We start from the raw sequence: 21628 nt of genomic DNA, 5'->3' as shown, positions 1-21628 counted from the left end.
TAGTTAAGCTGGTAAATCTCATATTATATGCATTTTGTGAGTTGTGTGTGTTCAGTGGTGCCGTGACTCTTTTCGACCCCATGGACTGTAGCCCACCAGGCTTCTCTGTCCATGGAATTTTCCGGGTGAGAATACTGGAGTGGGTTGCCATTTCCTCCTCCAAGGGATCTTCCCAATGCAGGGATCGAACTCGAGTCCCTCGAGGCTCCTGCATCGATAAGCGGCTTCTCTGCCACTGCATCGCCGGGAAAGCCCGACGTGCCTTTTACCAAAATTAAAAATCAGAAACAAAACCATCGCCGTTCCACTAGCTAAACATTACAGTAACAGCCCCTGACTGGCTAGTGAGAGGAGGGGTTCAGATTATTTGCTGTTGAGCGAATGTTCCCAACCATAAGATATTTGATTAATCCACAAGTTTGGCAAAAATTCAAATGATTGATAGTATCCAAATGATGGCTGTCTCCCAGCTCAGGACCATCCAATGGCTTCTTGTCTTTTTCTTTTTTAATTGAGTATAGTTGATTTACAATATTATATTAGTTTCAGGAGTACAAAATAGTCATTCCACATTTATATAGATTATACTCCTTTTAAAGGTATTGTAAAATATTGGCTATAAAATTGGACCATAAAGAAGGCTCAGCACCGAAGAAGAACTGATGCTCCTTAACTGTGGTGCTGGAAAAGATTCTTGAGGGTCTTTGGGCTCCTTTGGACTGCAAGGAGATCAAACCAATCAATCCTAAAGGAAATCAACTCTGAATGTTCATTGGAAGGACTGAAGCTGAAGCTCCAATACTTTGGCCACCTGATACGAAGAGCTGACTCACTGGAAAAGACCCTGATGCTGGGGCTGAAGGCAGGAGGAGAAGGGGATGACCGAGGATGAGATGGTTGGATGGCATCACTGACTCAATGGACGTGAGTTTGAGCAAGCTCTAGGAGACAGTGAAGGACAGGGAAGCCTGGTGTGCTGCAGTCCATGGGGTCACAAAGAGTCGGGCAAGACTTAGCAACCGAACAACAACAACATTCCCTGTGGTGTTCAATGTAAATAAAGCAAACAAATGAATCTAAGACAAGAGACAGACTCACAGATACACACAACAGGCTGGTGCTCACCAGCGGGGAGAGTGGGGAGGGGAGGCGGCATAGGGCTGGGGGGCCAAGAGCTACCAACTGCTGGGTATAGAGTAAGTGGCTTCTGGGACTTCCCTGGTGGTCCAGTGGGTAGAAATCCTCCTTCCAATGAAGGGCCCACGGGTTTGATCCCTGCCTGCAGAGCTAAGATTCCACATGCCACTCAGCCCGAGCACTCTGGAGCCCACCTACCAAAGCAATGAGTGTGCGTACCACAACTCGGACCTGACACAGCCAAACAAATAGACATTTTCCAAAAAATGCCATTGGGCTTTTAAAAAATAAATAAAATAAATGGCTTCTTGTCTTAAAAAAAAAAAAAAGCAATCAAGATCCTGCAATGGTCTACCAGGCCCTACAAGATCTGTTCTGCCTTTGTCTTCTCTCTCCTCCGTCAGGGCAGGCCAGCTCCTTGATGTTCCTGACGCACACCATCCATCCTGCCCCAGGCCTCTGCACCTTCTTCTGCCTAGAACCCTTCCCCTGCGGTGTTCACCCTAGAGGGGCGTCCCATCCTCTGACTCATGCCCAGCCTGGACACGCCCCAGAGCTTCTGGCACTTACACCAGTGCAACCAGATGTGAAAGCCCAGCAGGCTGTGCACTTGAACGTGTCCATCTGACCACGTGCCAATTACAGCTCAATAAGAAGGACAAGGAGGGGCTATTAGCCACAAAGAGGATCACATCTGAGTCAGTTCTAATGAGGTGGAGGAACCTAGAGTCTATTATACAGAGTGAAGCAAGTCAGACAGAGGAAGATAGATATCGTGTTCTAACGCATATACACAGAATCTAGAAAAATCGTGCTGAAGACTTTATTTACAGGACAGCAGTGGAGAAACAGACAGGGAATAGACTTATGGACAAGGGGAGAGGGTGAGATGTACGGAGAGAGTAACGTGGAAACTTACATTACCAAATGGAAACTAGAGAGCCAATGGGAGTTTGCTCTATGTCTCAGGAAAGTCATACAGGGGCTCTGTGTCAGCCTAGAGGGGTGGGATGGGAGGGAGATGGGAGGGAGGTTCGAAAGGGAGGGGAGAGATGTATTCCTATGGCTGATTCGTGTTGAGGTTTCAAAGAAAACAACAAAATTCTGTAAAGCAATTATCCTTCAAGTAAAAAATAAATAAAATAAATAAAAAGGAGCAAATAAACATGAAAACAAGTTACTCTCTATCCCCTTGCCCAAACTTAGTTATTTTTTAGAGCTCATATTGCCATCTGACATGTTTTTTTACACTCACAGTCTTCTTTTTTAAAATATGTATGTATATGGTCGCTCAAGGTCTTAGAGGCAGCAGTCAGGATATTCACCACCTCATGCTGGCTCTTAGCCGCAGCATGTGGGAAAATTGAATACTGGCACACAGAAAAAGGAAAACAGCCCTCCGTCTTCCATGCTCAGAAAGATGAACTTGAAACGGATTGAAGACTGACGTGTAAGACCGAGACCATAAGATACTCATTTGAAAACAGCGGGGAGCTCTTGCACGTGGATCTTCGCAGTGGCTTATCGGGCATGACACCTAAACCACAAGTAGCAGGGAATAAAGGCGCGCCGCTGCATCGAACTGGAAAGCTTCCGCATGGCAAGAGAGATGATCCAGGGTGACAAGGTGACCTGCAAGCGGGGAGAAGGTCGCTGCAAACAGCTGGCCCCCCAGGGTGACAGACTGGGGTAACGGAGCACCAGCGTCTGGGCTGTGGTGGGGTTAACCCCCTGGCACGGTGGCTGGTACTGGAAATGGTGAAGTGAGCTGCCCGTCTCTAAAAGGTGGACAGTAACCTCTGGGGTGATGCCTCTCAGCTGTGGGACTGCTATTTTGAGCAGGGGTTCCCAGATGATGCTAGTGGCAAAGAACCTGCCTGCCGATGCAGGAGAAATAAGAGGCAGGGGCTTGATCCGTGGGTCAGGAAGATTCCCCTGGAGGAGGAAATGGCAATCTACTCCAGTGTCCTTGCCTGGAGAATCCCATGGACAGAGGAGCCTGGGGGGCTACCGTCCAGAGAGTCAGGAACAGTTGGACGCCACTGAAGTGAGTTAGCTCACATGCACACACGTCGCTGCGTGCTATCACGGCACACGCACACACATATATACATATATATGACTGCCCAGTGACCCCTGCACAACCCAGCCCACGCTCACCTACACCCAAAGTCACTGCTGCCTCTGCACGCTCACCCACCCTGTGAGCTGAGCACCCTGTCCCGGAAAACAGAGCGGAGCGCTGCCCAGCAGCTCAGGCCGGCTCCCTGGCTCACCCTGGGCGAGCGTCCGTCACTTACTTTTTGATGGCGAACACGGTCAGCCCAATGGTGGTGTCTCTGAATTGCGCATCCAAGATGGCAGAGTCGAAGGTCCCGTCCCAGATGATGGGAGCAAACCAGGGGGTCATGACCAGCACGTCCACTCTCCTGGGGAGAAGACTCACAGCACGTGAGAGCAGGTCACAGGGATGTGGGCCACAGAGAAGGATTTGTCCAAAGCTGCAGAGCTAGGAGCAGACAGGACTCCGGACTCCCAACCCAATGCTTTAGGCAGCATAAGCTCAGCACTGAGGATGCAACACTCCCATCCCTTCATTGCCCTAACTCAGCGCACCTCCTGAGCACCAGCCATGCGCTAGGCCCCCTGAGACATCCTTTTGTGAGGCCCCGTTTCCAGGAGGAGCACAGTCTCGAGGGAGGGCAAGCACTAAGCCCTCTCTCAGCATGTGGGAACTTTGCCATAACAAGAAATAGACATTTGGTCTCTGCCACAGCCCTCCCTTTACCTGGCACTAGGCTTCTAGGACCCTTGGGAGGTCCTGGATTGTAGGAGCATCTTTTGTTCTGATGAGACGACTCTGGGTGGGCTTGGGGGTAGTTCAGGATAGGGGCTGGTCACCAGAAAGACCAAGCCAGGATTATAAACTTGGAACTTAGAGCCTTGTGCCTCACATCCCTTCCTAAGCTAAACATTCAGAAAACAAAGATCACGGCGTCTGGTCCCATCACTTCACAGCAAATAGATGGAGAAACGGTGGAAACAGTGACAGACTTTATTTTGGGGGGCTCCAAAATCACTGCAGATGGTGACTGCAGCCATGAAATTAAAAGATGCTTACTCCTTGGAAGGAAAGTTATGACCGACCCAGACAGAATATTCAAAAGCAGGGACATTACTTTGCCGACAGAGGTCCGTCTAGTCAAGGCTGTGGTTTTTCCTGTGGTCATGTATGGATGTGAGAGTTGGACTATAAAGAAAGCTGAGCACTAAAGAAATGATGCCTTTGAACTGTGGTGTTGCAGAAGACTCTTGAGAGTCCCTTGAACTGCAAGGAGATCCAACTAGTCCATCCTAAAGGAAATCAGTCCTGAATATTCATTGGAAGGACTGATGTTGAAGCTGAACTCCAATACTTTGGCCACCTGATGCAAAGAACTGACTCACTGGAAAAGACCCTGAGGCTGAGAAAGAGTGAAGGCGGAAGGAGAAGGGGATGACAGAGGATGAGAGGGTTGGATGGCACCACCAACTCGATGGACGTGAGTTTGAGTAAACTCCAGGAGTTAGTGGTGGACAGGAAGGCCTGGCGTGCTGCAGTCCATGGGGTTGCAAAGAGTTGGACACAACTGAGCGACTGCACTGAACTGAACTGAACTGATAATCCCCTCCTCCTGGGAAGGGAGAGGGGCTGGAGGTCAGGTTAACAATCAATCACGCCAGTGAGATGAAGCCTGCATAAATAGCCCTTAACTGTGGAGTTCATAGTGCTTCCAGGTTGGTGGATGCAGGAAGGGGCTGGGGGGGAGGTGCTCCAGGGAGGGCTCAGGCGCCCGTCCCTTCCCCATCCGGCCCTATTTACCTCTTCATCCGACTGTCTCTGGGCTGCATGCTTTATTACAAGGCAAGAATCTAGTAAGTAAAGTCTCCTTGAGTTCTGGGAGCATCCCAGCAAACCATCCAACCCAAGGAGCGGGTGGTGAGAAATGATTTATAGCCCGTCGGTCAAAAGCTCAGATGACAATCTGGAACTTGAGACAAGGGTCTGAGTGGGGGCAGGCTGCGAGGCTGACCGTCCACCTGCGGCGTCTGTGCAGACTGCAGGGAGTGTCAGAATCACCTGGGGTGGGTAACCCCCATGCTTGCTGTGAGTAGACAGAACAAGGTTTTCTTTCAGAGACAGAGCTGAGTTTCAAGCCCCCTCCCCTCGCAGGGGCTCTTCATGTCCTGTGGTCTCTGCCCCTTCTCCGTTCTCCAGCCTGCAAGGACCCCTTTCACCTTCCCCTGACTCTTATTTCACGAGTGTTCATTCTCTCGTTCGTCACCCTGCCAGGATCCACCAAAACAGCTCATGCCAATCTGCCCCTCCAGATGTGTGCTGACCCCCGGAAATGTATGCCACTAAAAACTGTCTGGGAGTCACAGAAAAGTGAAAGGAACCAGGCTAAATGACTGTTCATATGATAGACTTTGTGCAACCCAACATATCCAGAATAGTATCATTTCAGTATGTAATTGATGTATTGATTGAAGTATAGTTAATCGACAATGCTGCATTAGTTTCAAGTGTACAGCAAAGTGGTTCACGTATACATCCATACCTGTGTATTCTTTTTCATGTTCTTTTCCCATATAGGATATGACAAGATATTGAGTAGAGCCCCTGGGCTATTCAGTGGGTCCTGTTGTTCACCTGTTTTATATACAGTGGTGTGCCTAGGTTAATCCCCACTCCTAGCACACTTTTCATGGACTGAGTGTTTGGAGCCCACTGGGCACCTCACGCTGACAGCCCAGCTCATCCTGGAGCAGTCCTGTCTCAAGCATTCAAGGCCACACGTGGCTGGCGGCTCTGGAAGTTCAAGGAGGTGTGTATGTGGGTTTCAGAAATGACAGTGAGCGCCTCCAGGTCCCCTGGCAGGGACGTGGCAGGATGTGACAGAACCCCCTCAGCTTGCATCCTGACCTGCCCCTCTCCAGCCGACGGGTGTCGGGAGCCGAGTTAGGCATTACTAATAAAATGGAGGCACGGCCCTAAACCCCCTCCCTTTGCTCCATAGGCACGGACCCAGAATGAAGGAGTTAGGCTTTGTGATTCTGATTTGTTTTTTCCTTTCCTTGGCTGAGTTGACTGAAGAGAATATTAAGGTGCTTATTGTTTTTGAGAGGAGCATGAGAAGGCATAAAGCCTTCTGCAGCTGTGCTCAAAGAATAATTTATAAAGTTAATCGCTGACATTTGTTCAAGGACTTTTACAAAAGATTGTTCCAGGGTGAGCACGCAGGCCGCAGCTTGAGGCCATGGGAGGGATTGCTATCTGAAGCCCATTTGTGAGAAAAGTGTTTATGGCAAAGGAGTTTGTTGAATTTAGGGCTTAGGAATAATTAAAATAGTTAGAAGCTAAAGATTTAAGGATTGCAATAATGTTAGCATATTCTACTATAGCTTATAGAAATTAGGGACTTTAGAGATATTATTAGCTAGAAGCCCTTTCTAAGAAATAGTGAGCTTAGGATACTAGGGGCAAACAGGACTCAGAAAGATAAGAAATAAACTGAGGACTGTGCTGTGCAGCCCAGACATTAGCATGAGTTACAGCATATTCACAAAGACACATGAGAAGAAGTAGATAAGAGAATTGCTGAGGAAGGAACTCCTTTTGAGGGGCAACAATGATTTTTTGAGAAAAATAAATCTGGATCAATGGGAACTAAAAATATCAAATCTCTGACCTAATGCTTTTGTAAAAGTATAAAAGAAAATCATAAGCTTGAAATAAACAGGCAGTCCAAGAAAAATGAGAGGCTGCCTCAGTTTCTCGCCAAAACCGCTCACCCCTTCAGGTTGAATGCCTGGCTGCTGGAGCTGGACTCCGGCAGAGGGGCCTCAAGCAACCTCCTTCACTTCTCTGAGCCTCAGTTTCCTTGCCCATAAAATGGGGCTGATGAAAGCAGCTCTCTGGGCGACTTCCTGTCCCGAAGCTCGGGGATCTAGTGCCTCAGTGACAGGCTGCTGGCACTCTCTCGGGCACTGGAAGCAGGAGGTGTGGGCACAGGCAAGGAGGCCCGGATTAGGAGACAGACACTGGTATGTGAAGGCGAGCTGGGACTATCAGCCCTCAGACACTGATGCTCATGGAAAGGCCTCAGGGATAACCCAACCCAGACCCCAGCTTCCTTCCCCAAGAAGAAACAAGAGAAGATTCCATGCCTGGTGTGGACCTCTGCACAGCTCCTGGTGACCACAAATTAGAGGCACCTTTCATCGGTCCTTCAATGTGTACCAAACCCACTGAAAATTAGCCCAGCCTCCCATAGCACAGACAGAAAGGAAAGGAAAAGGGCAAAAGAAAGACTGGAACCAGGGAGTGAAGTGAGAGAAAGGCAACCATAAGGTAGGTAGTGGCAGGGAACCCACCGGTCGCAGCCACAACAGAAACTCCGTCTACTTACGAGGGCTTGAGCAGCTGAGCCTTGGGGTAAAGCAACCTGCGGACAAGACATGCGTGTGAGCAGACACTCACATCACCAACGCCAGAGCTGCCAGGGGCCTTTTCCTGGTTCAGTGGGCAGCTCTGCCAGGAGGCGGCACTCAGCCACAGGGGCTTCCTTCCTTCCATCCTCCCATCTTCCTTCATCCAGCCACCTCCCACCCCTCCCCCAGCCAAGGGGTGTCAGGGGCTTCCCTAGGGATAAACAGACAGATAAATTGATGGGGTGGAAATGTGAGAATGGGCTAGGAGGCTCTTCCCCGTCTAATGCTCAGCTGAGGTTAGAGACTCTCCTGTGGTCTAACTCGTTACAAGGAAGCTCTTGGTGTCCTGCTTTATTCAGGAGTGGGAAGCACAGGGGTGGCCTCTCCCACCCGTCCACCGGCTGCATCCCGTCTGGAGCCACCCCACTGCCCCCCTCCGCTCTCCTGCTGGCTCCTTCACCCTCCATACCCTCCCTGGCAACCCTGTCAGTTTTCAACAGAGCTGAGGGCTTAGAAGCTACAGCTAGTCTACCCTGGGTAAGACCGCTGAGCTGGGACAGCCAGGAGGCCGAGGTCACGGGGGGCTCATCTGTGACCCCACCATCTGACGCCTGCTCCCCCTGCTCCCATTCTCTTCTGCCCCTCGTTAGCCTCCTCCCAGCTTCTCTTGCTCCTTCCCTCCTGATAAATCTCACAATTAGACTCAAAGGGGATGTGAGGGGGACAGTGGAGCGGGGAGACAGCAAGTTGACTTGCCCAGACACCGCCCAAAGACGTGGTCTACAGTACCTGGGTACCTCGGGTATCCTGCAGGTGTCCAGGTGGCCGTCACCTTCACTGAGGGAGGAAAACAGAGCGCTCAGAGCTGATGGCGCTGGGAGAAGCACTGCTGTGCAGCCCGGCCAGGCTCCTGAGGGCCATCACGTCGCAGCCCCTACTGAGGAGGGCTCCGCACGGCTGCAGAGCTCGGCCGTGTGGGCAGGTGAGGGGACCGGGGGCGGGAAGCAGAGCGAAGACACCTCGGACACGATGGCGGTGTCTGGGTGCCTGAGTCTGCCCGAAGCAATGCCACGCCAGATGGTGACAAACCAGCCTGGGGAGAGCCCCGCTCCGGGGGTGGGTGGGGAGCCACGGGCCCCCAGGTCGGTCCTGCGATCCGAAGGGAAGCTCTGGCGACGGCCCCGTCAGCCCTGGGAGCCCCGCTGCCGCCCTACCTGGACTCCTTCTTCTCCAGCAGCAACCGCTGCAGAACCACGCCATTTTCACCCTGGCTGCAGAGGGAACAGGCTCCCGGTCACTTCAGGAAAAAGGACTGCCTTGATAACTAAGCGCCCCTTCAAGAGGGGAGGGCGCTAACCAGGCAAAGGCTAGGCTTACGTCCCCTTCCCACAGCCCGGCCCTCCCTGCCAGCTCCGCCCTCTCCACCGGCCCCGCCCTCTCCACCGGCCCCGCCCTCTTCACCAGCCCCGCCCTCTCTACCGGCCCAGTCCCTCTCCAGCAACCCCGACCCTTTCCACCAACCCCGTCCTCATCAGCCCCGCCCCTCACACCAGTCCCTCCTCACCAGCCCTGCCCCTCCTCACCAGCCCCGCCCCTCACCAGCCCCGCCCCTTCCCCCGGCCTGTCCCCTCCCCACCGATGAAGCTTGGAGGGGAGGGGCCCGGCTGTTCCAGTCCCGAAGACCAAGCAAAGTCTCTCCAGCTGCTGCCAAGGCTCAGGAATGCCAACTTTTGTGGATAAAAAGGAAGAGGTGAAAGTCATTACCTCAAAGGCAGGCCCTCCCGTTGGCCCTGCAGGTGGTGGGCCTCAAGGCTGCTGAGACAGAAAAGCCCGGTCAGCTCAACCCATTCATCCACCCTTCTACCCAGCAAGTTATTTGCTGGGCCCCAAGGCCTGAACAGAGGAGGGAGCTGGGCTGGACTTGACTTGGAGGTCCTGCCTTGCGGGCTATTGCAGGAGGCTGGTCAGGAGTGCTCAGCTTATCTGTTGTCGGTCAGCCAGAGACTGACGATCGCGGAAGAATTAGCTCTGGGAGGAAAAATGAGCCTTTTCCCGTCTGGGTGCTAATGGGGTCAGAGGGCGCCCTGGCTACTGGGGATGGCCTTACATGGAATCAACACTGGTCACTGGACTGTAAAGAAAGCTGAGTGCTGAAGAATTGATGCTTTTGAACTGTGGTGTTGGAGAAGACTCTTGAGAGTCCCTCAGACTGCAAGGAGATCCAACCAGTCCATTCTAAAGGAGATCAGTCCTGGGTGTTCATTGGAAGGACTGTTGCTGAAGCTGGAGCTCCAATACTTTGGCCACCTGATGTGAAAAGACCCTGATGCTGGGAGGGATTGGGGGCAGGGGGACAAGGGGACGACAGAGGATGAGATGGTTGGATGGCATTACCGACTCAATGGACATGGGTTTGGGTAGATTCCGGCAGTTGGTGATGGACAGGGAGGCCTGGCATGCTGTGGTTCATGGGGTTGCAAAGCGTTGGACACGACTGAGCGACTGAACTGAACGCTGGTCACTGCTTGTCCCCAAACCTGGGCCTGGAGCTGCTGCCAGCCATGAAGGGGTTCTCTCCACCAGAAAACAGGATTATGTCTTTGTAGTGTTTTAGGTTTGAGAAAACAGGGTAGGGAGAGGAACTCGGAATCAGCCGGGAACTGAGTGCCTCTTTCATTATAAGGACCTCCAATTCACTGTGTATTCTATTTTTATTTCTGTTCTAGATCTTTCTAGAAGGAACCACCTTGACTCCAAAGACCCATCCATTACCTTTGAGACTCTTCTGTCTGTCTTCTGGGGATCAGGTTGAACACGTTGCTGGGGGGACAAAAAAGTGTAGAGTTGAGTCATCACCAGACAGAGGAGAGTGGACAGGCTATGGTTTTGAGGCTGACACTTCAACACAGCATTCTGACCATTTGGTCTCTGGCTCCCGAGAAAATAGGTGTGGGGCCCGAGTGGAGCCAGTGGGACATCTCACGTGGGTGGAAGGAGAGAATGGCGTGCACAGGCAGATCCCCCAAGCGGTGCCCTAATCCCCCCTTCCCCCATTCCACCCTACTTTAACCCCAACTAATAACCTGAGAAATATCAACAACCTCAGATATGCAGATGACACCACCCTTATGGCAGAAAGAGAAGAACTAGAGAGCCTCTTGATGAAAGAGGAGAATGAAAAAGCTGGCTTAAAACTCAACATTCATAAAACGAAGATCATAGCATCCGGCCCCATCACTTCATGGCAAGTTGATGGGGGAAACAATGGAAATAGTGAGAGATTTTATTTTCTTGGGCTCCAAAATCACTGCAGTTGGTGACTGCAGCCATGAAATTAAAAGACCCTTGCTCCCTGGAAGAAAAGCTATGACAAACCTAGACACCATATTCAAAAGCAGAGACAGTACTTTGCCAACAAAGGTCCGTCTAGTCAAAGCTATGGTTTTTTCAAGTAGTCGTGTATGGATTTGAGAGTTGGACCATAAAGAAAGCTAAGTGCTGAAGAATGGATGCTTTTTAACTGTGGTGATGGAGAAGAATTCTGAGAGTCCCTTGAACTGGAAGGAGACCAAACCAGTCCATCCGAAGGAAATCAGTCCTGAATATTCTTAGGAAGGAATGATGCTGAAGCTGAAGCTCCAATACTTTGGCCACCTGATGCAAAGAACTGACTCACTGGAAAAGACCCTGATGCTGGGAAAGATTGAAGGCAGGAGGAGAAGGGGACGACAGGATGAGATGGTTGGATGGCATCACCGACTCGACAGACTTGAGTTTGAGCAAGCTCTAGGAGTTGGTGATGGATAGGGAAGCCTGGAGTGCTGCAGTCCATGGGGTCGCAAAGAGTTGGACACGACTGAGTGACTGAACTGAACTGAATAGCTTGTAAATATTAGCTTGTAATAGCTTGCTCATGGCCTTGCTCTCTGTGGCTAGGGGACCCCAGCATCAGAATCATCTGGGGAATTGTTTTTAGAGGCAAATCCAGACTTCCTGAATCCAGACCTGAGCAAGTTAGGAGGGGTGTGTGTGTGTGGAGGGGGCGTGTATGTGTAGCAATCTCCATTTTTAACAGGTTCCCTAAGTGATCTGCGTACACTCTAAAGTTGAGAGCCAGCCCCCTCTCTGTTTTACAGCAACCCTGCCCCATAGAGTGCCACACAGCATGTGGGGATCTTAGTTCCATAACCAGGGCTTGAACCTGCGCCCCTTGTACTGGAAGTATGGAGTCTTAAGCACTGGAATGCCAGGGATGTCCCTGGGAGCTTTTGAAGCTTGCTGGAAAGTGTTCATATTCAAACCAGGATGGAATTTTAAGTTATATGCAAGCAAAAAATGTAAAAATTCTACAGCCATAAAAAATTATGAAAGGAATCTCTGAGTCAGAGTCCAATCTTTTAAAAACTTTGCTCTAGAAGAAAACGTATTTCAGAAGCCGGACAGCTCTTCAGTCAGGCAGCATCAGTGCAGGCGCTCAGCTGTGTCCGACCCTTTGTGACCCCATGGACTGCAGCACGCCAGGCCTCCCTGTCCATCACCAATTCCCGGAGTTTACTCAAACTCATGACCATTGAGTCAGTGATGCCATCCAACCATCTCATCCTCTGTCGTCCCCTTCTCCTCCTGCCCTCAATCTTTCCCAGGTGAGTTAGTTCTTTGCATCAGGTGGCCAAAGTATTGGAGTTTCAGCTTCAGCATCAGTCCTTCCAATGAATATCCAGGACTGATTTCTTTTAGGATGGACTGGTTGGATCTCCTTGCAGTCCAAGGGACTCTCAAGAGTCTTCTCCATACCACAGTTCAAGATGACTCTTTTGGATGTCAATATTTATCAGGTTTGTTTTTTCTTTAAAAAAAAAAAAAGACAAGATAAAACCTGACAAAAATGAGGGTGTGGGGAGAAGATGAAATGAAATCTAAACACAAGATTAGCTTCTCCGATGACTCAGCAGACAAAGAATCCACTTGCAATGCAGGAGGCCCAGGAGACTTGGGTTTGACCCCTCCCCTGGAGGAGGAAATGGCAGCCCACTCCAGTACTCTTGCCTGGGAAATCCCATGGACAGAGGAGCCGGGCAGGCTACAGGCCATGGGGTCACCAAGAGTCAGACAGGACTGAACAGAAACAGGAATAATATAGAAGAGGAGGCTGCCTGAGGGAGAATCCAAAAAGGCTGCGTTAGATAAAGAAGAGCACTCCAGAGGTTAGGACTCGGAGCTTCCACTAAAGGGGCTTGAGCTCAATCCCTTGTCGGGGAAATAAGATCCTGTGTGCTGCGCAGTTTGGCCAAAAACAACAACAAAGAAGAGAGGTCAGACCCCAGACTCAACAGGCCGCAAGACCTGGGCACTGTATGGAAATAGGGGGAGTCCAGAAGGGATGAGCGGTTTCAGAGCTGAGTCACAGCAGGAAGCTGCAAGATATGGCCACCGTGTCTCCAAGCTCCTGAAGGCATGACCCAGAATGTGCCACACACCCTCAGGGCTCCCTGGGGTCCTTGTGTTATCAGGAAGAATATCTTTATGCAATTCTAGCACGTGTTCTGGATGGGGAAACAGTGGAAACAGTGACTGGCTTTATTTTGGGGGGCTCCAAAATCACTGCAGATGGTGAGTGCAGCCATGAAATTAAAAGACGCTTACTCCTTGGAAGAAGTTATGAGCAACCTAGACAGCATATTAAAAAACAGAGACATTACTTTGTTAACAAAGATCTGCCTAGTCAAAGCTATGGTTTTTCCAGTAGTCATGTATGGATGTGAGAGTTGGACTATAAAGAAAGCTGAGCGCTGAAGAATTGATGCTTTTGAACTATGGTGTTGGAGAAGCCTCTTGAGAGTCCCTTGGACTGCAAGGAGATCCAACCAGTCCCTCCTAAAGGAGATCAGTCCTGGGTGTTTATTGGAAGGACTGATGTTGAAGCTGAAACTCCAATACTTTGGCTACCTGATGCGAAGAGCTGACTCAGGTGAAAAGACCCTGATGCTGGGAAATATTGAAGGCAGAAGGAGAAGGGGACGACAGAGGATGAGATGGTTGAATGGCATCACCGACTCGAGGGACATGGGTTTGGGTGGACTCTGGGAGTTGGTGATGGACAGGGAGGCCTGGTGTGCTGTGGTTCATAAAGTCGCAGAGAGTTGGACACAACTGAGCCGCTGAACTGAGCACTTGTTCTAAGGATCAAATATGCGGACAGGCTGCTTGCAGAGAACTGAGCGCTCCTGCTGGGGAAGATCAGAGGAGGCTTGGTCACCTGCCAGTCACGCTGCGGGACCAGCGTGGCCCCAAGACCGACAGCATGGCAGAGGCAGCTCTGAGATGGAGATGGGCGCCCAGGGGAGTGCCTCAGCGATTCAGGAGGGGCCCTGTGCGTGCCAACAGCCCCCACGCAAGGAATGTCGCACCCTTCCCGACCCTGCACCAGATGTGTATGTGATGAGCTCACTTTGTTGCCCAGACAAGACTTGCTCCAGGTAGCCCCAGTTAAGTCCAGTGCTGGCAGACAGAGGAGGGGTGGCATCCCTCCCAGGAGCGCCAGGACATCCTGTGCCCACTCCTGTGACAGCCAGTCAGCTGTAACTGTCTGGCACCTGTCTACTCCTAACAGACCTGACATCCTTCAGAACAGGGAGCTGTCCCATGGACACTGGCATCCTGGTGCCCTCCAAACCACCAGGCTCAAAGCAGGCGCTCAGTAAACCCTCACGGAGGTGAACGTGCGGGCCTGTCCCACTGCATGCATGCTCCACTTTCCAAAGCCTGCCATCCCTACGCCATCAGCCCTGAGACTCGATGCTCATCCCAGAGGACACCTTCCCTGAGGGACCTGGCAACCTGGGTTTGGAGTCTGGTGGACAGGCTGGCACCCTGGCCTTGCCACTTCCTACCTTATGACCTTGGTCTCATTCCTTAACCTCTGGAGCCTCCTCCTTGGGGTATAAAATGGGAATAGTAATGCCTGTCTTGGGCTTTCCTGGTGGCTCAGTGGTAAAGAATCCGCCTGCCAGGGCAGGAGACTCGGGTTCGATCCCTGGGTCGGGAAGATCCCCTGGAGAAGGGAATGGCGACCCACTCCAGTATTCTTGTGTGGGAAAGCCCATGGACTGGGGAGCCTTGTGGGCTACAGTCCCCGGGGTCACAAAAGCATTGGACACGAGCGAGTGACTAAACAGCAGCAATCATGGTTATCTTACAGGCTGCGGAGAGTCCAGAACGCCCATCATGCATTCTCCTCAAGGCATCACACAGAATGAACACCCCATAAATGGAGGCTCTTTCTAACACATTTCTTTGCAAAAGTCATCAGTGACAAAGTGTATATAGCTCTAACAACTAACAACTAAATAGCTATGCAGTCTGCAGTCTGAGATAGCAAATAAACATTCGGCACCCACTGCACAGCTGAGTCTGGGGGTAATCTCACCCTCTTGTGGAATAAGAACCGGAGTACTGAAAAAGTATTGACTAGCCTCTTTGAAGGGAATACGGTTTTACAGCTGCCAGGTTTAAAACATAAAATAGCGTATTCCAATGCAGTGAAAAGCTGTCCTCTAGTCTCCATAAATCTGTGTCAAGTGCGACGTGAGCCCCATGCGTGCCTGTGTACTGAGTCACTTCAGTCGTGTCCGACTCTTTGTGAACATGTGGACGGTAGCCCTCCAGGCTCCTCTGTCCATGGAGGCTCTCCAGGCAAGAACACTGGAGTGGGTGCGGTGTCCTCCTCCAAGGCATCCTCCTAACCCAGGGATCGAAACTGCATCCCTGATGTCTCCTGCGTTGGGAGGCAGGTTCTGTACCACGACTGCCACCTGGGAAGCTCTGTGAGCCCCGTATGTTGATGTAACTGGTGTTTCTAAAAAGCTACGAGCACTGCCTTCCGGAGCCCTCCCCACCCACAGTCACGTTTACACCCACCTCCCAGGTGAGCCCCTCACCTGCAGTTACAGCAACGGCTGCCAACTGCCTGGGAGCAGAGCAAGGCGCTGGTGGGGCGCCAGCGTCTCAGCCTTGCCCTGACGAGATCGGCACGATGGGAATCACGACACCCTTCACAGCTGCTCCAGTCGCTTAGGTCATGAGTCCCCACCTCCACAGGGCCCCGGGCTGTTCCCATCCTCCTTACCTGTAGAAGCCCAGAAGTACGGCAAAGAGCAGGATCAGACACAGCCAGGACTTGGTGCTCTTTCCCCAGAAATCTGTGAAGAGGAAGCCTGGGTCACCTGGTGCCTGTCACCCTGTCGAGGCCAAAATCAGGCACTGGCCAGGGACGGCCTCTCCCTCCTTTATGCTCACAGGGAAGGTGGGTTGTAACCTCTCCTGCAGCCATAATCCCACTGAGCCTCGCCCTGCAGCCCCTGGGCACCTGCCTGGGCACCCCTGCTCATTGGCAGGCCCCTGGGGGCCAGGGCCACTCGTACACGCGGGAGAAGCAGGTGCAATGGCCACGAGTGACCAGCGGGGGGGGGGGGGGGCGACGAGACGCAGGACTGTGAGAGACAAAGGTCGCAAATCCAGCCTGCCAAAGGGATTCCCAGCCTCCTAAATACCCGGATCCCTATTGCTGCAGGAGCTCACACCAGGGTTACCTGCAACAGAAACAGGCAGGCCCGGGAGACCCTGCAGGGATGCCACACTCCAGGGAACGTGCGCGTTTGAAGGAAGTTGTGTCATATGTGCTGAGAAAATCTTGGCTGGAGGCTGTGGGTTTAGCAAGCCCCGGGCTGGCGGGCTGCACTCCACGGGGTTGCGAGGAGTCGGACACAACTGTGCGACTGAACAACAGCGTCCTGAGTAAGGCCCCGCCCACGGCCACCACACCGGGTCTCAGAGCCCCAAGTCTCAAGTTGCAGCGGCCTGAGGGGCTCCCAAGCGTTGAACTAAGAAATCTATGTGCATTGAGTGCAGCCCAGAAACACTGGCCAGAGGGCTGCATCTGGTCAAGAACAGACACCTCTGCTTCCTTCGGCTAGGCATGAAGACACACATGCTGTGCAGGTGGGAATGCTGTTCACACATACACAGCCAAGACACGGAAGCGACTAAATGACCGTTGACGGATGGATGGGAAAAGAAGACGTGGTGCGTACGTATGAGCATATACAGTGGAACGTCACTCAACCATAAGGAAGGAGCGAAATCACGCCACTTGCAGCAACATGCATGGACTGGAGATTATCACGCTAAGTGAAGTGAGCCAGAGGGAAAAAGACAAACATATGGCATCGCTTTTAAAAGGTCCAAAAGAATAGAAATAGATCGCAGACAGAAAACAAGCTGATGGTTATCAGAAGGAAAAGAGGGGGAGAGGGATAAATTAGGAGTTTGGGATTAACGTATACACACGATCATGTATAAAATAGATAACCAGCAAGGACTGGTTGTATAGCACAGAGAGATTTACTCAATATTATATAACGACCTATAAGGAAAAGGAATCTGAAAAAGAATATAAATATATATAATACCAAATCACTTTCCTGTACACCTGAAATGAGCACAATATTGTAAATCAACTATACTTCAATAAAAAAATAAAAATTAAAACAAAACAAAAACTTGAGCTTATACAAGTTTACAATGAATTGGGTAACAACTGTACTATATAATTTTGTATAAACTCTATGTGTCCCATATTTTAAATGTTTAAGGGAACTTGATATGCCCAATTTGGGCTTGATTTAATGGATGGACAAGATTTTCAAGTGGATAGGAAGATTTTGTTGTACTTGAGAGCCTTCTGTTCCATCTTCTGTGTCTGAGAGAATTAGATCAATTCAGCTTACAGTCATAGTTTAAAACAAATTATGCTGCGTGGGAAAATCCAGATAGAAACAAGTACTTCCTGGAAGATTCCATTTATATATGATTCTAGGAAATGCAGATTGATCTGTAGTGCCAGAAAACAGAACAGTGGTTGCCTGGGGATGGTGGTGGGCAGAGCACGGCAGAGAGAATTGCAAATGAGCACAGGACTCTTTGGGGGTGAGAGTTATATTAATTTTCATAATCGCCGTGATGGGTTCTGCAGGTGTACACATCAAAGTTATTAAATTCTATACTTCTAAATTAATCTGTGGTTTGTTACATGCCTACTTTACCTCTATAAAGCTGCTTTTAAAAAAAGAAAAAGAAAAGAAATGCATCCAGATTGGAAAAAGCAGATCGGTCCGTATTCCCATACTACATGTTCATCTCTGTAGGAAATCTAATGGAATCTATTTTTAAAAAGAACTATTAGAACTAACAAGTGAGCAGGTGAGTTTAGCAAAACGGCAGGATACAAGGTCAATATACAAAAATCAATTGTTATTATCAACAACCTCAGATATGTAGATGATACCCCTCTAACAGCAGAAAGCAAAGCGAAACTAAAGAGCCTCTTGAGGAGGCGGATAGAGGAGAGGGGAAAGCTAGCTTGAAACCCAACATTCAGAAAACTGAAATCTTGGCCTCTGGTCCCACCGCCTCATGGCAAATAGGAGGGGAAAAGTGGAAGCAGCGACAGAGTTTATTTCTCGTGTACAGATTGGCAGTCTGCACACAGGAATAATGAACTTCGCTCCACGTACAAACATTAACTGCGATGGATCATAGACAAAGATAAAAGAGCTGAAACCACAAAACATTTAGGAAAAAAATACAACTTTTATGGCGTTGGATTAGGTAAAGATTTCTTAGATACAACACCAAAAGCCATATCCAGAGAAGAGAAATTCATAAATTGGATTTAATCAAAACGAGTAACTTCTGCTCTGTCAACGACACAGTTAGGAGAATAGAAAAACAAATCAGCCAGGAAAAAATTATTTCCAAGTCACATATCTGGTAAAGGAGCTGCATCTAAAACCCAATTGTATGAAAACACACACATATTATTTATATTGTTGTGATGGACCGGGAGGCCTGGCGTGCTGCAATTCATGGGGCGGCAAAGAGTCAGACACGACTGAGCGACTGAACTCACGTCCAGCTCTTTGTGACCCCATGGACTGAAGCATGCCAGGCCTCCCTGTCCCTCACTATCTCCCGAAGTTTGCCCAACTTCATGCCCTTTGCATCGGTGTTGCCATCCAGCCATCTCATCCTCTGATGCCCTCTTCTTTCTGCCCTTAATCTTTCCCAGCATCGGGGACTTTTCCAATGAGTCAGCTTTTCACATCAGATGACCAAAAGACTGGAGTGTCAACTTCAGCATCAGTCCTTCCAACTAGTATTCAGGGTTGATTTCCCTTAAGATTGACCGTTTTGATCTCCTTGCAGTCCAGGAGACTCTCAGGAGTCTTCTCCAGCACCACAGTTTGAAGGCATCAATTCTATGCATAGGGTTAGCCAAAAAGTTCATTCAGGTTTTGCAATAAAATCTTACAGAAAAACTTTTGGCCAACCCAATACATATATGTATGATCTGAACCAACTTGGCTTCATTAAAGAAGATATAGAGATGGCAAAAAAAAGTTTATGAAAAATGTTCATCATTAGTCATTAGAGAAATGTACATTAAAATCCCAGTAAAAGGAATTTCCTGACGGCCCAGTGGTTGGGACCCTGCACTTTTACTGGCAAGGGTGCCGGTTCAATCCCTAATCGGGGGACTAAGATCCCACCAACCATGTGGCGAGGCCGAAAAATAAATTAATTAAAATTAAAAAGAAATCACTTTCAAGTATAAAATAACACCACAGTAATATACTGTTATACATCTATTAGAATTTAAAAGGTCAGTAATACCAAATGATAGTGAGGATGTGAAGCCACCATCTCTGCGATAACCTAGACAGGTGGGAGATGGGAGAGAGGCTTAAGCGGGAGGGGACAAGCTCATACCTATGGTTGACTCATGTTGATGTGTGCCAGAAACCAACACAATATTGTGAAGGAATTATCCTTCAATTAAAAATAAATAAATTAAAAAAAATTTTAAAGAGATTCTCATATGCTTGTTGGGGGTGGGGGTTGTAGTATTACACAACCACTCTGAAAAACAGTTCAGCATTTCCTGCCAGATGACCCAGCCTTTTCGGGAGAAATGAAAGCGTGTCTGCACAAAGACTGGTGCAGGAATGGTACAGCAGCTTTATTTGTCAGAGCGAAGAATTCGAATGTCCATCCACAGATGGAAGGATACGCAAGTCGACGTGCGCCTGCACCGTGGCAGAAAAAACGAGCTGGACACACAGATTTGCATGGAGGGTTTGCAGAATAATGAGAGGCCGGATGAGAAGGAGTCATGACGGAACAGTTGCCTGCATATGAAATTCTGGAAAATGCACAGTAGTCTATAGGGACAGAAAGGGGGTTCTGCCTCGTGTGGCAGGGGTGGGGAAGGTGGAACGGGTCACAGAAGAGCAAGAGGAAACTTTGACGATGACAGGTTTGTTTGTCACCCCAATTGTGGCGATAGCTTCATGCAGGTTCACAGATGCTAACATTTCCCAAGAGCACACTGTGAATACGTGAAGCTTGTTGTTGCTGGTTTTCAGTCGCTAAGTCATGTCCGACTCTTTGGGACCCCATGGACTGTAGCCCGCCAGGCTCTTCTGTTCACAGAATTCTCCAGGCAAGAAAACTGGAGTGGGTTGCCATTTCCTTCTCCAGGGGATCTCCGACCCAGGGATCGAACCCTCAATTATATGTCAATTATTCCTGAGGCTGTTTTAAAAATAAAAGCAATGAAGCCACAGCGAGATCCCGTTTCTCACCATCAGATGGTGAAAAGGCCAGCGATGATAGGACACTCTGCGGGAGGGACTGAGTGGACTGTGTGGACCGCACCTGCTCACGCCTTGGTGCGGCGCGAAACCTCAAGGCAGGGTAGGCGCCGGGAGAAGGGCGAGTAGGCGTATCACCCCCAAGAGGGTGAAAACTGACCCTTGGAGTGCAAAAAAACTTTGGACATCAATGATGTGTGGCCTTCCAAAGCTTAACCTGACTCAATAAGATCTTCTAAAATATTTTCCGTTACAGTACCACAGTTGTGTGTGTGGGGGTGGTGGGTGAGCGAGAAACACCGCTGTAGAGGGTGGAAGAGGGTAGAGCTCAAAACGAAGGAAGATCAGACAGTGTCTACCCGGAGGCAGATGCGGCAAGTGATCTTGCAGATTCACTTCGGAGCAGCTACAAGGCAGAGGAAGCCACACACGGGTACAGTGACTGGTAGGCTTTGTACGTGAGAGCAGAAGGCCAGTAGTGACCCAAAGGTTCCTCTGTGGCGGGGCTGGAGGGGGGCGTGCTGATTAAATTGGATTTGGTGTGTCCAACAAGGCATACTATACAACCGTTAAAAAAAAAAAAAAAACACAAATGCTGTCGGAATTTATAAGTCATGCTTCCAGCAAAGTACAGAAGAGTACAATATTCTACCCACTGTGCAAGAAAAGAGGGTGGAAAGGACGTGTGATCATATTAACTTACATTTACACTTTAAAAACCTGAAAGGCAGCAGCAAGCAGATCCAACCAGTCCACCCTAAAGGAGATCAGCCCTGGGTGTTCACTGGAAGGACTGATGTTGAAGCTGAAACTCCAGTACTTTGGCCACCTGATGGGAAGAGCTGACTCACTGGAAAAGACCCTGATGCTGGGAAAGATTGAGGGCAGGAGCAGAAGGGGACGACAGAGGATGAGATGGCTGGATGGTATCACCGACTCAATGGACATGGGTTTGGGTGAACTCCGGGAGTTGGGGATGGACAGGGAGGCCTGGCGTGCTGCAGTTCATGGGGTCGCAAAGAGTCGGACACGACTGAGCGACTGAACTGAACTGACTGAACTGAAAAGGCAGCCCAAGAACTAAGTGAGAAAGTTGTGCACACAGAGCAGGGGAGCAGTCCCGGCGGTGACCAGGCGGACGTGACATGCAGCTTATCTCCCGAAGAATCATTTTTATTTCTGAACCGGGTAATGTACCATGTGTTGGTTGCTCAGCCGTGTCTGACTCTGTGACCCCATGGACTGCAGCCTGCCAAGCTTCTCTGTCCATGAGATTCTCCAGGCAAGAATACTGGAGTGGGTTGCCA

At 49.9% G+C, this 21628-nt stretch overlaps 1 protein-coding gene across 2 annotated transcripts in view; it reads right to left on the bottom strand.

Annotated features, from left to right (window-relative positions):
- ABO (ABO, alpha 1-3-N-acetylgalactosaminyltransferase and alpha 1-3-galactosyltransferase) overlaps positions 1 to 21628 on the bottom strand; it is a 37203-nt gene that overhangs the window by 2363 nt on the left and 13212 nt on the right. The window contains exons 2-8 of one of the 2 annotated variants that reach the window (XM_069582071.1): positions 15737 to 15809; positions 10384 to 10431; positions 9376 to 9426; positions 8826 to 8882; positions 8401 to 8448; positions 7590 to 7625; positions 3438 to 3566 (exon numbers count right to left, since the gene is read on the bottom strand). In XM_069582071.1, the coding sequence (XP_069438172.1) occupies positions 3438 to 3566; positions 7590 to 7625; positions 8401 to 8448; positions 8826 to 8882; positions 9376 to 9426; positions 10384 to 10431; positions 15737 to 15809 (442 nt within the window). The remainder of the gene's footprint in view (positions 1 to 3437; positions 3567 to 7589; positions 7626 to 8400; positions 8449 to 8825; positions 8883 to 9375; positions 9427 to 10383; positions 10432 to 15736; positions 15810 to 21628) is intronic. The other variant, XM_069582072.1, reaches the window with a different exon arrangement.

Source organism: Ovis canadensis, chromosome 3 (genome assembly GCF_042477335.2).
Source record: "Ovis canadensis isolate MfBH-ARS-UI-01 breed Bighorn chromosome 3, ARS-UI_OviCan_v2, whole genome shotgun sequence".
Classification (NCBI taxonomy): Eukaryota; Metazoa; Chordata; class Mammalia; order Artiodactyla; family Bovidae; genus Ovis; species Ovis canadensis.
Note: the sequence above shows the minus strand (reverse complement) of the source record. Positions and strands in the feature narration are given on the sequence as shown.